At 39.6% G+C, this 18,134-nt stretch overlaps 1 protein-coding gene across 3 annotated transcripts in view; it reads right to left on the bottom strand.

The window, feature by feature from the left end:
* The window catches only part of gosr1 (golgi SNAP receptor complex member 1), a 103,229-nt gene that overhangs the window by 61,378 nt on the left and 23,717 nt on the right, over positions 1 to 18,134 (bottom strand). For all 3 annotated transcript variants that reach the window (XM_043718399.1, XM_043718400.1, XM_043718401.1), the window contains exons 5-6: positions 11,625 to 11,716; positions 10,304 to 10,378 (exon numbers count right to left, since the gene is read on the bottom strand). In XM_043718399.1, the coding sequence (XP_043574334.1) occupies positions 10,304 to 10,378; positions 11,625 to 11,716 (167 nt within the window). The remainder of the gene's footprint in view (positions 1 to 10,303; positions 10,379 to 11,624; positions 11,717 to 18,134) is intronic.

Raw genomic sequence — 18,134 nt, 5'->3', positions numbered from 1 at the left:
GGGAGTCGGTCGGTTTATAGTAAATGTCCGTGTTGATTTGGTCGCCCGAGATAGAAATGGAGAGGTCTAGGAAGGGGAGGGAGGAATCTGAGACGGTCCAGGTTAATCTGAGGTCGGGGTGGAAGATGTTGGTAAAGTGGATGAACTGTTCAACCTCCTCGTGGGAGCATGAGGCAGCGCCGATACAGTCATCGATGTAGCGGAGGAAAAGATGGGGGGTGGTGCCAGTATAGCTGCGGAAAATGGACTGTTCCACATATCCTACTACGAAGAGGCAGGCATAGCTGGGGCCCATGCGGATGCCCATGGCTACTCCTTTGGTTTGGAGAAAGTGGGAGGATTGGAAAGAGAAGTTGTTCAGAGTGAGGACCAGTTCAGTCAGTCGAAGGAGGGTGCCAGTGGAAGGGTACTGGTTGGTACGGCGGGAAAGGAAGAAGCGGAGGGCTTGGAGTCCTTCGTGATGGGGGATGGAGGTGTACAGGGACTGGATGTCCATGGTGAAGATAAGGCGTTGGGGACCGGGGAAGCGAAAATCATGAAGGAAGTGGAGGGCATGGGTGGGGAGTTATCCCTCTAAACCCTTCCAATTCATATACCCATCCAGATGCCTTTTAAATGTTGTAGCTGTACCTGCCTCCACCACCACCTCTGGCAGCTCATCCCATATACGCACCACCCTCAGCTTGAAAAAGCTGCCCCTTAGGTCCCTTTTAAATATTTCTGCTCTCACCTTAAACCTGTGACCTCTAGGAAAAAGATCTTGGCTATTCATCCTATCAATGTCCCTCATGATTTCATAGAATCATTGCTCAGCCACTGATGCTGCGGGAAAAAACCAGCTAATCAGCCTCTACCTATAACTCAAACTCTCCAATTCCTTGTAAATCTTTTCTGAACTATTTCAAGTTTAACAACATCTTCCCTGCAACAGGGAGACCAGGATTGAACACAGTATTTCAAAAGTGGTCTCACCAATACAGCTGCAACATAACATCCCAACTCCTAAACCCGATGCATTGAACAATAAAAGTGTGCCAAACGCCTTCTTTACTCCCTGTCTACATGCAACTTCCCTTTGAAGGAATGATGCACCTGCACCCTTTGCTCTCTTTGTTCAGCAACACTGCCCAGAGCCTTAGCATTAATGTACAAGTCCTGCCCTGGTTTGCCGTACCAAAATACAACACCGCACATCTATCTAAATTAAACTCCATTGGCACTCCTCTGCCCACTGGCCTATCTGATCAAGGTTCATGTAGTCGAACTTTTCAGTAAAACTTCATTTGTCAACATCAATGGATCTCTAGAAACACTTTCAGATTATTGAAACTGATCGGTTAGAACTTTAAAGATTTCATGAGATCACTGATGGACCGATAACCTTTAGTGGTCAAACCATTTTTCTTCAAAAGAACAGCTTAAAAATGAAAGCCAATGATGAGAACATGCCAGACAGCTCGGGGAAGCTAATCACGCTGATGCAATTGCTTCCACATTACACATACTGCATCTTGAAAAAAATTACTTTTTTTGGGCTGGTTAACTCTGCTCATTAGAAAGCAGTGTGCCCAGAGCTTAATGAGAGACTTTAACATATTGGTTATTCTGCCTTATTTTAGACTGGTAAAATTAAACATCATCTTGCCTCATACTTGTATTAATCTTGTTTTCTCTGCACCTTGCAACTGAGAGTAAATTGCTGTTGTGGTGTAGTGATAAAACTGAGCATTGTATTTTTAATGCTGCTTCTCTGTACTTATGGTCTACAGCTTGGTTGTTCAACCAGGCATTCAATTAGCTTGTTTAAATTACTTTGTCATATTGCCTGGCCATTAGCATGATGTACTTCCTAATATTCCTGATTCTTATTTTCAACCAAAACACACAAAAACTGGGTTGGGGCTCAGCTTCATGTGTCAATATTCTGCCAAATTATGAAACCACATGTTCTTTTGCAAGTCTTGCACTGAATTATTTATTGGTATGGTAAAATCAGTGAATCTGATCAGTTGTTTTATTTACAATTTGACTCATTCAGATTAAAGTGTTTTCAGTTCAATCTAACTTCAAATATTTCAGTGAATTTTAGTACAGTTAGAAGTATTGCATGTGGAACATTACTGAAAGTATTGTAAAATTCTAAATAAACTATCATAGGGAGATCAATAACCTTAACATTATATTGTAGAAAATACAGTAATGAAGTTGAAAGTATGTACTGTATCTTTGAGTAAAAGCTGAAAGGTGCCAAGCACCTGTCATGTGACTGACTGACAGTCACACAGTGAGCTGGAAAATGGAAAGATGTAACATTTGGCTGTAACCTGGATACCTCAGTTATTTTCACAACAGTTTGAATTTAACTAGTTTAAATTATGCCCCACGATACTAAAATCCAATTGAATTTGAATTTTAATGTTTTGACAACATTGTTAGAAAAAAAAACGATCTGGTTCACTAATGTCCTTTAGAGAGAGAAACTACAATCCTTACCTGGTCTGGCCTACATGTGACTCCAGACTCATGGCAATGTATTTGACTCTTAACTGCCCTCTAGGCAATTAGGGAATGGGTAATAAATGCTGGCCTAACCAGCGATGCCTCACCCAGTGAACAAATTTTAAGAAGTGGGCAGTGTCTTCACTTGCGTATTTTTGCAGGCTTAAAAAGGGAAAATGTTCCTTGCTTAAAGTAGTGGGCAAGCTTGCAATAAACTCAGTGACTAAGGAAGAGTCTCTACGTTGTTATGGACCAGGTCAGACCCCTCAAAACATTAAGAAGGTAGACCAGACCCTAACTTTGCTAGTCGTTTTAAGCAGGTGTAAGGTGGATATTCTAGAAGAGAATCAGCTGGTCAAACCAATTAATTTAAAACAAAACAGAATTTATTTACATGATTACTGAATAAAAAACAACACAAAACAGAATACCAAATAACTTAACCTTTCTGAAAGCCCAACAGATCATCCCAACTTAATGATGCCTTTCAAATTCTTGCATTAATCTCCATAAACACCCCTGGGCACAAAAGTTAAAATTAAACACAAGTTCTTACAGGATAGAAGTCAGAGAGAGAGTACCAGCCTGGACCTTCTTCTGTGGGTCCAGCAGCTTTTTTTTTTCCACACTCCCGCTATACAATAAAAACCAAACCAGAGAAACGCTGAGCTGGGAGAACTGGCCACACCCTTTCTTTGCATGTGTTTTTTTCCTAAAACTTGAAAGCGTCTGCCTGAGGCAGTATCTGTTGGCTATTATCAATTTGGCCCCAAGACCCTTCACCTATAGATTTTTCAGAGTGTGTTATTTACGACCTCTCTAAATAAAAAGCCAAGGACTGCATAACCTTGTTAAAGGAGCAGCTTCGTGACAACATACTTATGCTTGCAAAGTTGCAATAAAAAAAACATTATTGCACAAAGAATCATCATATTTTAAATAAAAAGACATTTCTTACTAAAAGCCTTGAGAATTGTTTTTTTCAATACTAGCCAACTATACTATGAAGAGCAATTTATTTAAATATCTGCAATGACGAAAAAAAGGACTATTCATGAAAAAATAACAAGCACCACAAATTTCATGCCAGCTGTCCATAAATTGCTCTTCCTAGGGATTTAAAGAAAAAGGGGACAGCTGAGTGAGTGAGTGTGTGTGTGCGCGTGTGACAGAGAGAGCGATGTATGCATTGGCTAGAAACAAAGATAAGAGAGGTAGTTTAGGAAGTAAACCAGATGAAAATAAAAGAAAGTATGTTGTTCGGTACTGGCCAAAACCAGTACTAGAAGAAGTTTTAGCAAAATTTGTTTATGAATAAATTTTTTAAAATTGCTGAACCTATCTTAAGATGTGTTCAAATGAATTCCATGCCCGTAGCAAACGGGGGCTTAACAATTAACTCAACTTCCTCCAGGTAGCTAGCTGTTCCCTCTGAAGGTGGTCATCTCGTTTAGTGAAATTCAAAAGCCTGAAGGTCTGTAAAAAGCTTCAGTTTCTCTTTGACATGCACACGTAGGCTGCAGTATTAAATTACTACAGTTCTCTTCTGCCACCTTGAGAAAATATCCCATCATTGCACACAGGTCAGGTTAACTTGTCTTTACACAGAAACCGTTCATAAAACTGTCTCTGTTGTTACACTGCAGCAACAGACAACCAATTAAATAGAAAGAAATAAACACACCCAGTTAAAATTGAATATGAAAAGATGAAAAAAGCACACCTGTCTAAATTTGCATGTAGAAAGAAAATAAAATATAAAAATCTGGTTATGCAATATTGGAAAATATCCAACTATCAACTGCCAAAATTTATAAACCATATGATTACATTTTTGGGTATAAAGGTTGCATGCCCTCTTGGCAATCAGGAAATGCCAACTTAAAATTAGCTATATTACAATTATTTGGTTACAATGGATGGCATTTTGCAGGCAGAGGTAAAACGACAGCATTTGCCACCAACCTCAAAGATACATTGTTGGAAGCATCTAAGGGTTTTCATGGTGTGGATTCCCCTTTTCCCAAGCTAGCTTAAACCTGGTAAGGTGCTGTCTTGGCAAAGGTAGCAATGACAGCAAGTGCGCAAGCAGCCAATCAGAATGGAGTATTTGCATAGAGCAAACCAGAAAATTAAAAGTTCCTCATATCCTTAATTTCTATTTTAAAATTGCAAATAGCAAAGTAAGAGATGCTTCAATTTGGCTACAAGCTAAAACATCAACATGAACAAGCTGCAAAAGTGGATTTTTAAAAAACAAATCGCAAAGAAGAAATCTGACATTCTACAAATATTAAATGAACACTGATAGATCTTATGTCATTATCACCGGATTAGTGCCAGTTTTATCTTCCAAAACCTGGTCATAAATCATTATTAGTTGCTGAAACTTGTTTGTAGGACAAGGGTATGCTGGTTTCTGCAAAGTCCAGAACTACTTTTAAATTACATTCTCAAGATAGCTCAATGATTGGTGTGAAGTCTGTGTCCTAATGCTATGTCAGACTGACAAACCCTCTGTATAGTTTTACAGAGTTTTAGATGGATTCATGCAGCTTTTGAGCAAAATAAAATGTAATTCTGCAAAAACAAATTCACCCCATAAGTTTATATGTGTTCACATGTAGGAGTGACAGATTGAGTGTGCATGAGTGAGTGTAAGGCCACGTGATCGAGTGTATGTATATATATGTGTGCATGTAAGCTTGGTTAATTGAGTGTGTGATGGGGTATTTCTGAAAGGGTGCATGTGTTGGTTTGAGTGTGGGGAGTGTGTATGCATGCATATGAGAGCTTGTGTGACAGGGGTAGTCTGCGTGGATGCGTTTAAGGTTTGCTGGTTGTTTAATGACAAGTAGTGGAGGCACGGAGCAGGTTTTAGCGAGGTGCTTATCCTCATTGCTAATGTGTTGCAGGCTGCGAAGAACATAGCATAGTCATTCAGCTCCCAGGAAGTATTGGGCAACGAAGGATACCCTATCTGTTGCAGCCTGTCTCTGAGGAGGTCATTATGCTTTCTCACTGTGGCACATTGGAACTGGCGGTCAATGAGTTAAGCATTGAACCCTGTTCTTTTGAGGGCATCCTTGAGCACTTTCAAGTGTCCGTCACGTTCCTCCTCATCTGAACAGATCTGGTATATACGGAGGGCTTGTCCACAGGGAATCTGTTTTAATAGGTTTCAGGTGGAAGGTAGAGAAGTGTAGTCTCATGAGGTTATCCATGGGTTTGCAGTTGAGAGGGGTCCTGAGGTGCCCATCCTTGACGGAGATGCACGTGTCCAAGAACGAGGTAGAGAGTAGTCCATGCTAAGTCTGATGGTGGGACGAAACTCATAGATATCACTGCGTGATATCAGGAGACTCCTCACCATGGGTCCAAAAGGAAGAAGATATTGTCAATATACCTCATGTAGAGTATTGGTTGGAGATCTTGTGCAGCTTGTTCGAACTTGTGCATAAAGACGTTGGCATATTGGAGTGCAAATTTGGTCCCCATGGCCGTTCTGTGTATGGATGGAGAACTGATTGTCAAAGGTGAAAATGTTGTAGTCGAGGATGAAGCGAATGAGTTGTCGGATGGTGCTCGGAAATTGGCAGTTGCTGGTATTGAGTAATGAGGCTGTTGCCCTGATACCGTTATCGTGGGGGATACTAGTATAGTGTGCTGACATGTCCATTGTGATGAGGAATGTTCCCGTTTCGAGTGATCCGTGGTGCTGAGTTTCTAGAAGAAATCCCTTGTTGCGACAGAAGCTTTGGGTCCCCCGTACAATGGGTTTAAAGATGCCTTCGACCGACATAGCCAGAGGTTCTGCCAAGCACTCTCTCACATGCACACACATACACCCAGATGGCCTCCTCCATCCACGACCAATTCCACCTCAAAGCCCCAGATGGTCGCCTTCTTCCACGATCGCAACTTCCCTTCCCATGTGGTTGGCATTGCCCTCCAGCACATCTCCTCCACTTCACACACCACTGCCCTTGAACCCCAACCTCCCAACACAAGTACAGAACACCCCTGGTCCTCACCTTCCACCCCACTAACCTCCGCAGTCATCGCAATATCCTTTACCACTTCCGCCAACTCCAAATGGACCCCACCACCACAGATATGTTTCCCTCCCTATCCTATCAGCATTCCAAAAAGGACATTCCCTAGGCGACTCCCTCATCAGGTCCACAACCTCCACCAGCCCACACCCTACTCCCGGCACCTTTCCCTGCCAACACAGGAAGTGCAAAATCTATGCCCACACCACTCCCCTCACTTCCGTCCAAGGCCCCAAGGGATCCTTCTGCATCCAACAGAAAGTCACTTGTGCCTCTACCAATGTCATCTACTGCATCCGTTGCACCTGTCGTGATCTCCTCTACATCAGGAGACAGGACGCCTTCTTGCAGATTGTTTCAGAGAACATCTCTGGGATACCCACATCCACCAACCCCACGCCCCATGGCTGAACACTTCAAATCCACCTCCCACTCCGTCAAGGACATGTGGGTCCTGGGCCTCCTCCACCGCCAAACCATTATCACCTTATGCCTGTAGGAGGAACACCTCATATTCTGCCTTGGGACCCTACAACCACATAGGAAAAATGTGGATTTCAAAAGTTTCCTCATTTCCCCTCCCCCCACATTATCCCAGTCCCAAGCCTCCAACTCGGCACTCTCCTCCAGACCTTCCCATCACTGGCCCCTCTGACCTATCACCTTCTCCCTCACCTTCATCCACTTATCGCTTTCCCAGCAACCCTCCCCCAACCCCATCCCCTCCCATTTATCCTCAAATACCCCATCACACTCGCACTTGACCAAGCTTACGCACACATATACTTTACCACGTGCACTCACACCCACACTCAATCTATCGCTCCAGCATTTGCACACACAAAAGCTTCTGGGGTGAATGTGTTTTTGCAGAATAACATTTTATTTTGCTCAAAAACTGCATAAATCCATGTAAAACTCTATAAAACAGAAGGTTTGTCAGTCTGACACAGCATTGGGACAGAGACTTCACACCAATCATTTAAAAAGCTCAGCTATCTTGAAAATGTAATTTGAAAACAGCTCTGGGATTTCCATATAAAAGAACAAAAACCAGCATATTCAATTACAAAAGATGAAAGCTTTAATCATAGATGGTTTACTGTATCACATCTCTATGACACCGGACTCCTTTGGCTATAAATTCTGTGAGCATGATCTTAACCTCCACAACCACCTGATGAAGGAGCAGCTCTCTGACAGCTAGTCCTTCCAAATAAACCTGATGGACTACAACCTGGTGTTGTGATTTTTAACATTGTCCACCCCAGTCCAACACCAGCACCTCCAAGTCATTAGAAAGTCAAACTTCTTTCAAAGTCAGATGTTTACAATGATCATAACATGCAACCCCATTCAAATTTATTAGATTTTGATTTTTCACACAGTGCTTAATTTATTACCAGAGCTAGATGACAATTACCAAACTAAAATTGTTGAGAACCCAATGCCACTAATATTCTGTAGAACAAAATGTACAAGTGAATGACTAGAACACTAGCAAGCACATTCTTATTTGCATCTAACAAACAGGCTGTTGGAAGGGAAAGTGGTTAAATTTCATAAATTGCACTTAAGCACAACTGAAACTGCTAGTAATAGAAAGAATCAACTACAACCCAATCATCATACCTCTCAATAAAAAAAGAACTAATGCAAAATAAACACATTTGCAAAATTATGAGAAAACACTGGTCATTCCATAAAGGGAACAGGTGCAAGCACAGGCACAATGACCTAGAATACACTCCCTTTTGTGCTACAAGATTCTAGGATTCTATACATTTCAAAAACAAATCTCTCGTTGTTGATCATCCTGATCAAGTTTCTAATTTAGAACATATTTGCTTTAGTAAAACTTAAATGATTTTATTGCCTTTCTCCTTTGACATATCTGCATGCCTATACAAGATCACATGGAATCAAGAACTCAGTAGTCTCCATCATCCACAGGACTCACTTCCTCATGTTCTAAATATCCCACTATCCTGCTCATAATCTGAAAAACTACATTGGCTCGCCTTCTATTTCTTGCCTACTATGCCTGATGACATAGACAACTCTTAGCACCTGGACAATTATCTCACCTGAATCTTCATCTACTCAGATCCTGTATCACCATGCTACAAAAATCACCCACACAGCCTTAAATCTGCAGGTTTGAAGCTTGAATCAGCTTTGCAATCAGCTAAACCACTTTTACTGGAAATATATTACACAAGATACTTTCAAACTTATATGCGGCAGCATATTTTTCCACCCTCAGAGGTATATGCAAAACTATGAAAAAGCAGTTGTACAAAGTATAATATTCCATTTCACATTCAAAGTAATAGATTTCTGCAGTGTTTCTCACAAAACAAAAATCTTAGTAGTGTTAGGCCACCAATTAATTTCAACTTGAAGAACTTTTTAAAAAGGTTTTTTCCTTTAACAGTAATTCCACAGACTAATGTACTGTAATTGTATATTTTCTTCCTCACTAATTACTCATTAATGAAGAGGTCACAGCACATTTCTATAAAATTTGTAAAAGACCATTAAAAAAATCTCCCCTTTGTGCTAGCTTTTAAACATACTCAAGTAGAAATCAAACATTTCTACTTCGAAAATAATAATACAAGTAACTGCTGAATCTCATCATGAAATACGTTAACAGTACCAAATAAAGAGACTAACAGCATTCTTTATTTAATGTAGTACTTGCAAGTAAACTCTTAAATAATATGCTTGCATTGCTGTAAGTTGGAGAGGGTGCAGATGAGATCAATCAGGATTTTGCCAGGAATGGAGGGTTTGAATTATAAGGGAGAGGTTAGATAGGCTGGGACTTCTTTCACTGGAGCATGGGAGGTTGAGGGGTGACTTTATATGACGTTTACAAGATCATAAGGGGTATAGGTCAGGTGAATGGGTGGTGTCTTTTCCCTCGAGTAGGGGATTTCAAGACTAGGAACGATATTTTAAGATGACAGGAGAACAATTCATAGAAGACATTTTTAAAAAATCTATAGAGGTTTGTGTATGGAATGAACTTCCACAGGAAGTGGTGGATTCGGGTATAGTCACAATGTTAAATGACATTTGGATAAGTACTTGAATAAGCAATGTTTGGAGGGATAGGCACACAGGCAGGTGGGACTAGTTTAGTTTGGGATTATGGTCAGCACGGCCTGGTTGGACCGAAGGGTCTGTTTCCATGCGGTATGATTCTATGACTTTAATATGACAGTGGTGTACACCCAAGTACCCCTGTAGTTATAGAATATATGAACCAGAGGATCGCCAAGGAAGTCACAAGAAAAATTGGGATAACTTATACACATGCCCTTTTTGTTTTTTTACAGAATAGTAAATAATCTTCTTGTTGCTTCCAAAGGATCTAATATATGGAATATATAATTGGTTAAGAACATATTAAAAGAACAGAATGATCATTAATCCACCCACATGCACATCAGGCTTACAAAATGACTAGAGAACCCATATGGTCACTGACAGCATCCTAATGAAAAGAAGCCCCATGTTTAAATGGTGAGTGTCATTCATAAAGGATGTCCTTCAACTTTGGGATCGTAAAGCATCTATGTATTTTGCAGTTTATATCATCCAAACCTCAATTATATTTTAGTTACAATTCTCCTCAGTGCTTTGCCTCACTTATTTCCGTCTTTTAATCTTCACCATATTCTTACAAATCAAATTGCATGAGTGCAGCAATGCACAAACACTCAACAAAATAAACTCACTTGCGAAGGTGCTCATGCTCTTTTAAGAACAGTTCTGTTCTTCTGTTGTTAACTCCTGATCCACTTTTATAAGATCTGAAGGTAAAATATAAAGACTATATTGAAAGGTCATAGTAAAATGATTAAGTATTACTTTCCTTCCATGGACACAGACACCTGTCACAGTTCTTAATTCTTTATCAGCGAAGTTCAATTCTAATTTTCAACTATCCATTTTGACCTTGAGGCAAATTTGGTCATCTGGCATTTAAATGTACTTTAAGTAAATTACAAAAAAAAATTCACATGTAATATTTCATCTGGGCTTACTTCTTCAGGTTGTTGATGCTTGAAAACAATCAGTAATTTTATAATTAATACATTCACTTTAAAAGATGATACATGCCTGCAGTGTGGGTAATTACTTTTATTTTAGGAAATCGTATGTTAATTCCAAGTCTCAATCAAAACAGAAGATAAATTAAACATTGAAAATAAACAGGTGCGAATTATCAAATTTAATTAGCTCATGTACAATGCTTCCTGGAAGGATCTTTAGTACAGTTAGAAAATGTACAAAACATGAGCTTACCTGGCCAATAAACACTGCTAATGACTTACCATCATTGGATCCAAACTAGCCAATTATAGAACATTTGAACCACTAATGTTATGATTTGATAGTACATATGACATAGAAATAATGAAGAATCTTCATGCTTTAACTTGTGATGAAGCTGCTCCTTTAACAAGATTATGTAATCCTTAGCTTTTTATTCAGAGAGGTTGTAAAGGAGGTGAAGTGTTTTAGGGCCAAGTTGACATATACTGCCTCAGGAAGGCGGCTTTCAAGTTTGGAAAAAAAAACACGTGTACAACGAAAGGGGTATGGCCAGTTTTCCTATCTCAACTTTTCTCTGGTTTAGTTTTTTTTTTAATAGCACGAGTATGAAAAACGTTGCTGGACCCACAGAAGCAGGTCCAGGCTGGTACTCTCTCTCAGACTTCTATCCTGTAAGAACTTGTGTTTGATTTTACCTTTTACGCCAAGGGGGTGTTTATGTGGATTGGTGCTTCATTAAGTTGGGATGATCTATTGGGTTTTCAGAGAGGTTAAGTTAATCTGTATTCTGTTTTCTGTTATTTGTGTTTTATTTAGTAATCGGGCAAATAAATTCTGTTGTTTAAGACTAAGTGGCTTGACCATCTGATTCTCTCCTGGAATATCCACTTTACACCTACTTAAAATAACTAGCAAAGTTAGAGTCGGGGCTACTTTCTTGAAATGTTTGAGGGGTCTGGCCTGGTCAATAACAAACTGTAACAAATAATAATCACTTACTCAATATCCTTCCGAACTGATCCCAACAAGTCTTCACGCTCTCGGATTGCAATAAAATTAGCTTTAGTTTTATTAAACTCGTGTGTATAATCCTGGGAAAAAGCAAATTAAAAAAACTATTAAACTGTTCGTAAATGTCTACCCACCTCATAACATTTCCTTGCCCCACACCACCTGGAAAAACACACAGCATTCTTTAAAACTGAAAATCTCTGTCACGAATATCAATTGTTGGGCATAACACTTAATGCTCTAAAACTTCATACTCTTTTTCCAGATGCTAAACAGCGTTCAAAATTGCAGGCAGGAAGAGTGCACGCATTGAAGCTTGAAGCACTCAGCGCAACACATCAGCTAAGTGTGGTAAGAGGGGGTGGTGTTCCAGAAGAAATGGGCCTCAAAAGGAAACTAAGTTGTTTACTAGATACGGATGAAGCAACATGTCTTTGATCGCACTTCTGCTGCCAAAATCTCAAATAGCACTGTTATTATAGTGTACTTTAATAATAAAATTATAAAACACAGCCTACTTAAAACACTTTTTAACATCTGACCTTGTTTTCCAAACTGACAGAAGAAACAACAGGGGGAAAAAAGAGTGGTAGCACAAAAATTCTTCATTTCTAGCTATAATTAGATTCATGCAATAACAAGGATAACAACTATTATTCTTTTTCCCTTACAAAAGCAGAACAGAGTGCAGCTGCTTGCTTTTGCAACAAATAACGTCATAGTCTAGCTAATATTATCAATTCACAACCAACCACTATTTATTTTCACAGACAGAACATTTAGACATTGAAAATGCATATTGTGCAGTATTGTCCCTCTGCACAAAATTGATTAAGTTATTTTGTGCAATACACTTCCAAGCATAAGACCTGGAGTAGGACAAAATGGATCCTTTGCAGCCATGTAAAAATTACAATGATGGTTCTCCAGAGTTAGGAATATCCAAAAGCAAGTCTACAATAAATATGGAAGGGGGGCACTAAATTAGAATCACCAAATGAGCTAAAAACTATCCTGAAACAAGGAGCGTAATGGAGTCAAAACGGTGTCTGCTCTGGCACATCTATCAGATGTACTTCTAAACAAAAATCTAAATCATGCACAATTTTAGAGGAACTCTGCAAAAAGAAAAGTTCTGTTTCATCTTGACTGAAAGAATTATGCCTTTTAAAAGCATTTGGCTACAATTCTTTAAAAATCAAATTTAATTTTAAGACATTTAGTACAAGACTTTTAACAAGTCATTGACCAATGGGAATAGTCTTTCACCATTTAATCTTCCAAACACTTTACTGTGTGGACATTCTGTAAGAGCTATCCTATTTCTAGGGTGACAGCTTTTAGTGCTTTGGTACAATTCTTTTTTCAGAAAAAAAAACAATCCCTGGCTCTGGTGATCCAGCAAATTTTAAATTTTTAACTCAAATAATAAGTAAAACATACCAAACCATATATTGTTCCTATGTCATCTATTATAGTAGACTGACCAACTACACATTTTTAAAACAAACTGATGGCATAACAATTTCATTTCTGGAGCGGCATAACAATTGCATTTCCAGTAAACAGAGTTATCCAGTCTGGTTTGAGCTTTATTTTCCATTTTAGGAATAGTATCCAACTTCTCACAAAGAATTATGAACAGACACAAACTGTGAAAGTGTCCAAGACATTGGGATTTCTTCCTGATATGAAATTTAAAAATGAACCGTGTTAATGTACATTTTGTGTTTAAATTTGAAAATTAAAACAGAAGTAGAGTTTTAAAAGACTGAAATAAGCCAGAATTACCATTCACTCTGCCAGTTACAAACAAATAGGTGTAGTATCTCAACATCAGCAACCACAAGACATTTGGATCTTGGGTCAAGACAAGTTTCAATTGGAATAATCACTGTGTGAAATGACTACCAGTCAAAGCCAATAATCAATGCATGTCTTTTACAGGAAGAGTTTCTACAAATTGACAATCAAGTGAGTTGCTCCCCTTTGAACTGCTTACAGTTGAAGTGCTGAACTGATTTTATGGAAAAGAACAATAATTGGATAGGACTCAGTCAGATAGCATAGAAATAGGTCCTTCAGCTCATCAGATCTATCCCAATCAACAAACACCAAGCTATACTAATCTAATTTACCTGCACTCAGTCCATAGCCTACTATGCCTTGCCATTTTAAGTGCTTGCATGGATGCTTCTTAAATGTTGCAAGAGTACCTGCCTCCACCGTGCTCTCCGGCTGCGCGATCCATATCTCTACCATCGTCTGGATGAAAAAACATTTTCCTCAGATCCTCTCCAAGGCACTTACTCCTAACCTTAAACTCATGTCCTCTGATCTAAGATACTTCTGCTATGGAGAAAAAATTCTCAAAATCTATGCTGCCTCTGCTTCTCATAACTTTGCACACTTCAATCGCATCACCGCTCCTCCCCAACCCCACCCCTGCCTCAGATTCCTCTGCTTAAAAATGTGTTGCTGGAAACGCGCAGCAGATCAGGCAGCATCAAAGGAACAGGAGAATCGATGTTTCGGGCATAAACCCTTCTTCAGATTCCTCTGCTCCATGGAAAACAAATTCAGCCTGTCCAGTCTCACCTCATAACTGAGATTTTCCATCCCAAGCATCATCCTGGTGAATCTCCTCTGCACTTGTGCAATCACGTTCTTCCAATAGTGTGGTGACCAAAATTGCACACAGTATTCCATTTGTAATGTCTTACAAAGTTATAACTACTTCCTTGCTCCCATTTTCTACACCCTGGCTAAGGTAAACCTCCTGCATGCCTTCTTCACCACCCGGTCTACCTGTACCACAACTTCAGGAAATTTTGAACTTGTACACGATGGTACCTTTGTCCCTCCGTACTCCCTAGGGACCTGTCATTCATTGAGTGTTCAAATATGGGAAGAATATGACCAAAGTGCATCACCTCAGACCTATCAGGATTAAATTCCATCTGTCATTGCTCTGCCCAATATCAGACTGCAGCCTGAGACCATCCTCTTAACAACACCAATTTTCATACCATCTGCAAATTTACACATTATACTTTGTTATATACATTAATGACTTGGATGAGAATATACAAACAGCAAGAGCCCTACCATGAGCCCTGTGGTACACAGCTAGTCACAGGCTTCCAATCACAAAAACAACACCCCACCATGGCCCTTTGCCTCCTATTTGCCATCCAATTTTGGATCCAGTTTGCTAACATGTCTTAGATCCTATAAACTCTCACCTTTTGGACAAGCCTTCCATGTGGGACCCTGTCAAAGGCCTTACTGAAGTCCATACAAATCACATCAATTGCACTACCTCAACATATTTAGTCACCTTTTCAAAAATATCCAAGTAGATTTGTCAAACAGGATCTCCTTCCAACAAATCCATGCCAATTATCTCTGGTCAATCCCTACCTTTTCAACTGTTGATTAATCCTGTCCCTCAGAACTTTTTTCCAATAATTTCCCTACACGAATTCCAGACAAACTGGTCTGTAATTACCTAGCCTAACCCTGCAGTCATTTTAAACAAAGAAACCACATTTACTTTCCTCCAGAAATCTGGCACTTCACCTGTGGCCAGCAAAGTATTAAATATCTCAGCCAGGACCTCAGCAATCTTCTCCTTTATACTCACTAAAACATCTAATACCTCCTCCTTATTAATCTTAACATGCTCCAGGACTTGGCAATCTCCAGCTACAATGCATTTCTCCTTTGTGAATACAGATGAAGAACATTCATTTAATCCCTTACCCACATCCTCTGGCTCCATGCACAGATTGACCCTTTGGTCTTTATTAGGCCTTACTCTTTCCCTAGTAATCTTCTTGCTCTTAGTATACTTATGAAACGTATTGGTGCTTTCCTTAATCCTATCTACCAAAGATATTTTGTGGCGTCCCTTTGCCTCCTAATTTAATTTTTAAGCATCCACCACCATCCCCCCCCCACACTCCTAAAAACACAGAACATGTAAATTTAAAAGATCCAAAATAAAATTTAAAACTTAAGTACCAATCAATAAATCCTTTTACACGGTAAGAGTGAAGTCAATGTTCTTCCTCGGCAGATACTGTGTGAACATGAGCATATCTTGTCTTACATTGAATTAATGATATGATGAATGTGAATCTTTAGTTAAAAATTCATCGTAAGGAAGGAAAAAGTATCTTAAAACCCTAAACGAGTTCATAATGTTTATTACATACTGCAGTGGGAAAAGTGGATGGCATAACCATATTCAGTGCACCTAAATATCCTGTATTGTGAGCAAATGTTTCAAATTTTCGAACAGGCTACTTTTAGTTCAAAACACAATACAAATTATCAAGCAAATTGTTTTTAGAATTTCCTATTCCAATTTTTCTTCACTACTGACATTGCTAAGTTATAATTAATGGACAACTTTTGAAAGAAAAGCCTTTGAATTATTGTCTGAAGACAATGTAGGGGATCCAATGATTGCTTGCACAGGATTAGCAATCAGGATCCTTCCTAATCCTGGATGAATTATGCCTGAACTCTTAAAATGACTGAACAAATTAAGTCAAAAACAAAATGTGCGAGCTGACGAAGCACCACACATCAGCAAACAAACATTTTCCTGGTGGCCACACCAGATGTTGCTCATCTCAAGTTAATTCCCAAAAGGAGCTCGACATGAGGACAATTTTTTAAAATAAATCTATACTGTAGTCCTCCAATTAAAAGTAACGTTTCCCTTTAATACTGCAAAATATTTTAAAATTATGAAGGATATAGTTACAAAAGTATTGATCTGTTCAGCACCTCAAGCCAAACTAGTTAAAATATATTTAATCTGTTGACTCCAATTTTATCGTTCAGAACATGCAAAAGGATGTCTTCAATTTTGAAGTTAAAAGAAATATCAGATAGCTTCATTCATTTTTAACATGGGACACGAGGAAAAATTGAAAGGTGTAATGCTTTGTGGTAATGTCATTTTGTGAATTTTTTTTATTGAAATGGATAGCACGATGTTTTGTACCAAGGATAGGTCAATCCCTTTAACTGCTTTTTTTTTAAAAACTGGATTACTAGTATATTATCTCAAAAGTGCAAAATTGAAACGCAAGAAGTCACTTTCTTGGAGAGCCATTAGTTAGCAGTTTACTATTTTTTGCTGAGGTTGACATCTGTACACTCAATATATAACTGAGGACATTTGTCACTCAATTAAGTTCAGACTACTCTATTAAATCTTCATGTCATGCAATTTATCCTCATTTATAGCTAGCAATGAGCTAATCTTTTTTACCATAAATGCAATGTCAGCTGTCACTCAACAAACATACTCAGATTGAAATTAATGGCTTCCTCCATCGTTTCAAATTGCTGAAGTAATACATTTGGAATCTACACCACTAGCAAATGTATATTGCATTTATAATTTACCTCAAAATGCAAAAACTGGATCATGAAGTGAACTAATAAAAACTATTGGAATATTTCATGAAACAAACAAAAATTGTAAACATTCAAATAGAAGAAACAGAGGATCAACACAACATAGCTGAAAATGTGTTGCTGGAAAAGCGCAGCAGGTCAGGCAGCATCCAAGGAACAGGAGAATCGACGTTTCGGGCATAAGTCCTTCTTCAGGAATGAGGAAAGTGTGCCCAGCAGGCTAAGATAAAAGGTAGGGAGGAGGGACTTAGGGGAGGAGCGTTGGAAATGCGATAGGTGGAAGGAGGTCAAGGTGAGGGTGATAGGCCGGAGTGGGGTGGGGGCGGAGAGGTCAGGAAGAAGATTGCAGGTTAGGAAGGCGGTGCTGAGTTCGAGGGATTTGACTGAGACAAGGTGGCAGGAGGGGAAATGAGGAAACTGGAGAAATCTGAGTTCATCCCTTGTGGTTGGAGGGTTCCTAGGCGGAAGATGAGGTGCTCTTCCTCCAACCGTCGTGTTGTTGTGGTCTGGCGTTGGAGGAGTCCAAAGTCCTGCATATCCTTGGTGGAGTGGGTGTGTGGAGGTGCAGGTGAAACTTCCATATCCGCCACAGATTCACCTGCATCTCCACACACCCACTCCACCAAGGATATGCAGGTCTTTGGACTCCTCCATCGCCAGACCACAACAACACGACGGTTGGAGGAAGAGCGCCTCATCTTCCGCCTAGGAACCCTCCAACCACAAGGGATGAACTCGGATTTCACCAGTTTCCTCATTTCCCCTCCCCCAACCTTGTCTCAGTCAAATCCATCGAACTCAACACCGCCTTCCTAACCTGCAATCTTCTTCCTGAACTCTCCGCCCCCACCCCAGTCTGACCTATCACCCTCACCCTGACCTCGTTCCACCTATCGCATTTCCGATGCCCCTCCCACAGGCCCCTTTCCCTACCTTTTATCTTAGCCTGCTAGACAAACTTTCCTCATTCCTGAAGAAGGGCTTAAGCCCGAAATGTCGATTCTTCTGTTCCCTGGATGCTGCCTGACCTGCTGCGCTTTTCCAGCAACACATTTTCAG

The sequence above is a fragment of the Chiloscyllium plagiosum genome, chromosome 28 (genome assembly GCF_004010195.1).
Source record: "Chiloscyllium plagiosum isolate BGI_BamShark_2017 chromosome 28, ASM401019v2, whole genome shotgun sequence".
NCBI classification, from domain to species: domain Eukaryota; kingdom Metazoa; phylum Chordata; class Chondrichthyes; order Orectolobiformes; family Hemiscylliidae; genus Chiloscyllium; species Chiloscyllium plagiosum.
The sequence above is the reverse complement of the archived record's forward strand: the minus strand, read 5'-3'. Positions and strand labels throughout refer to the sequence as shown.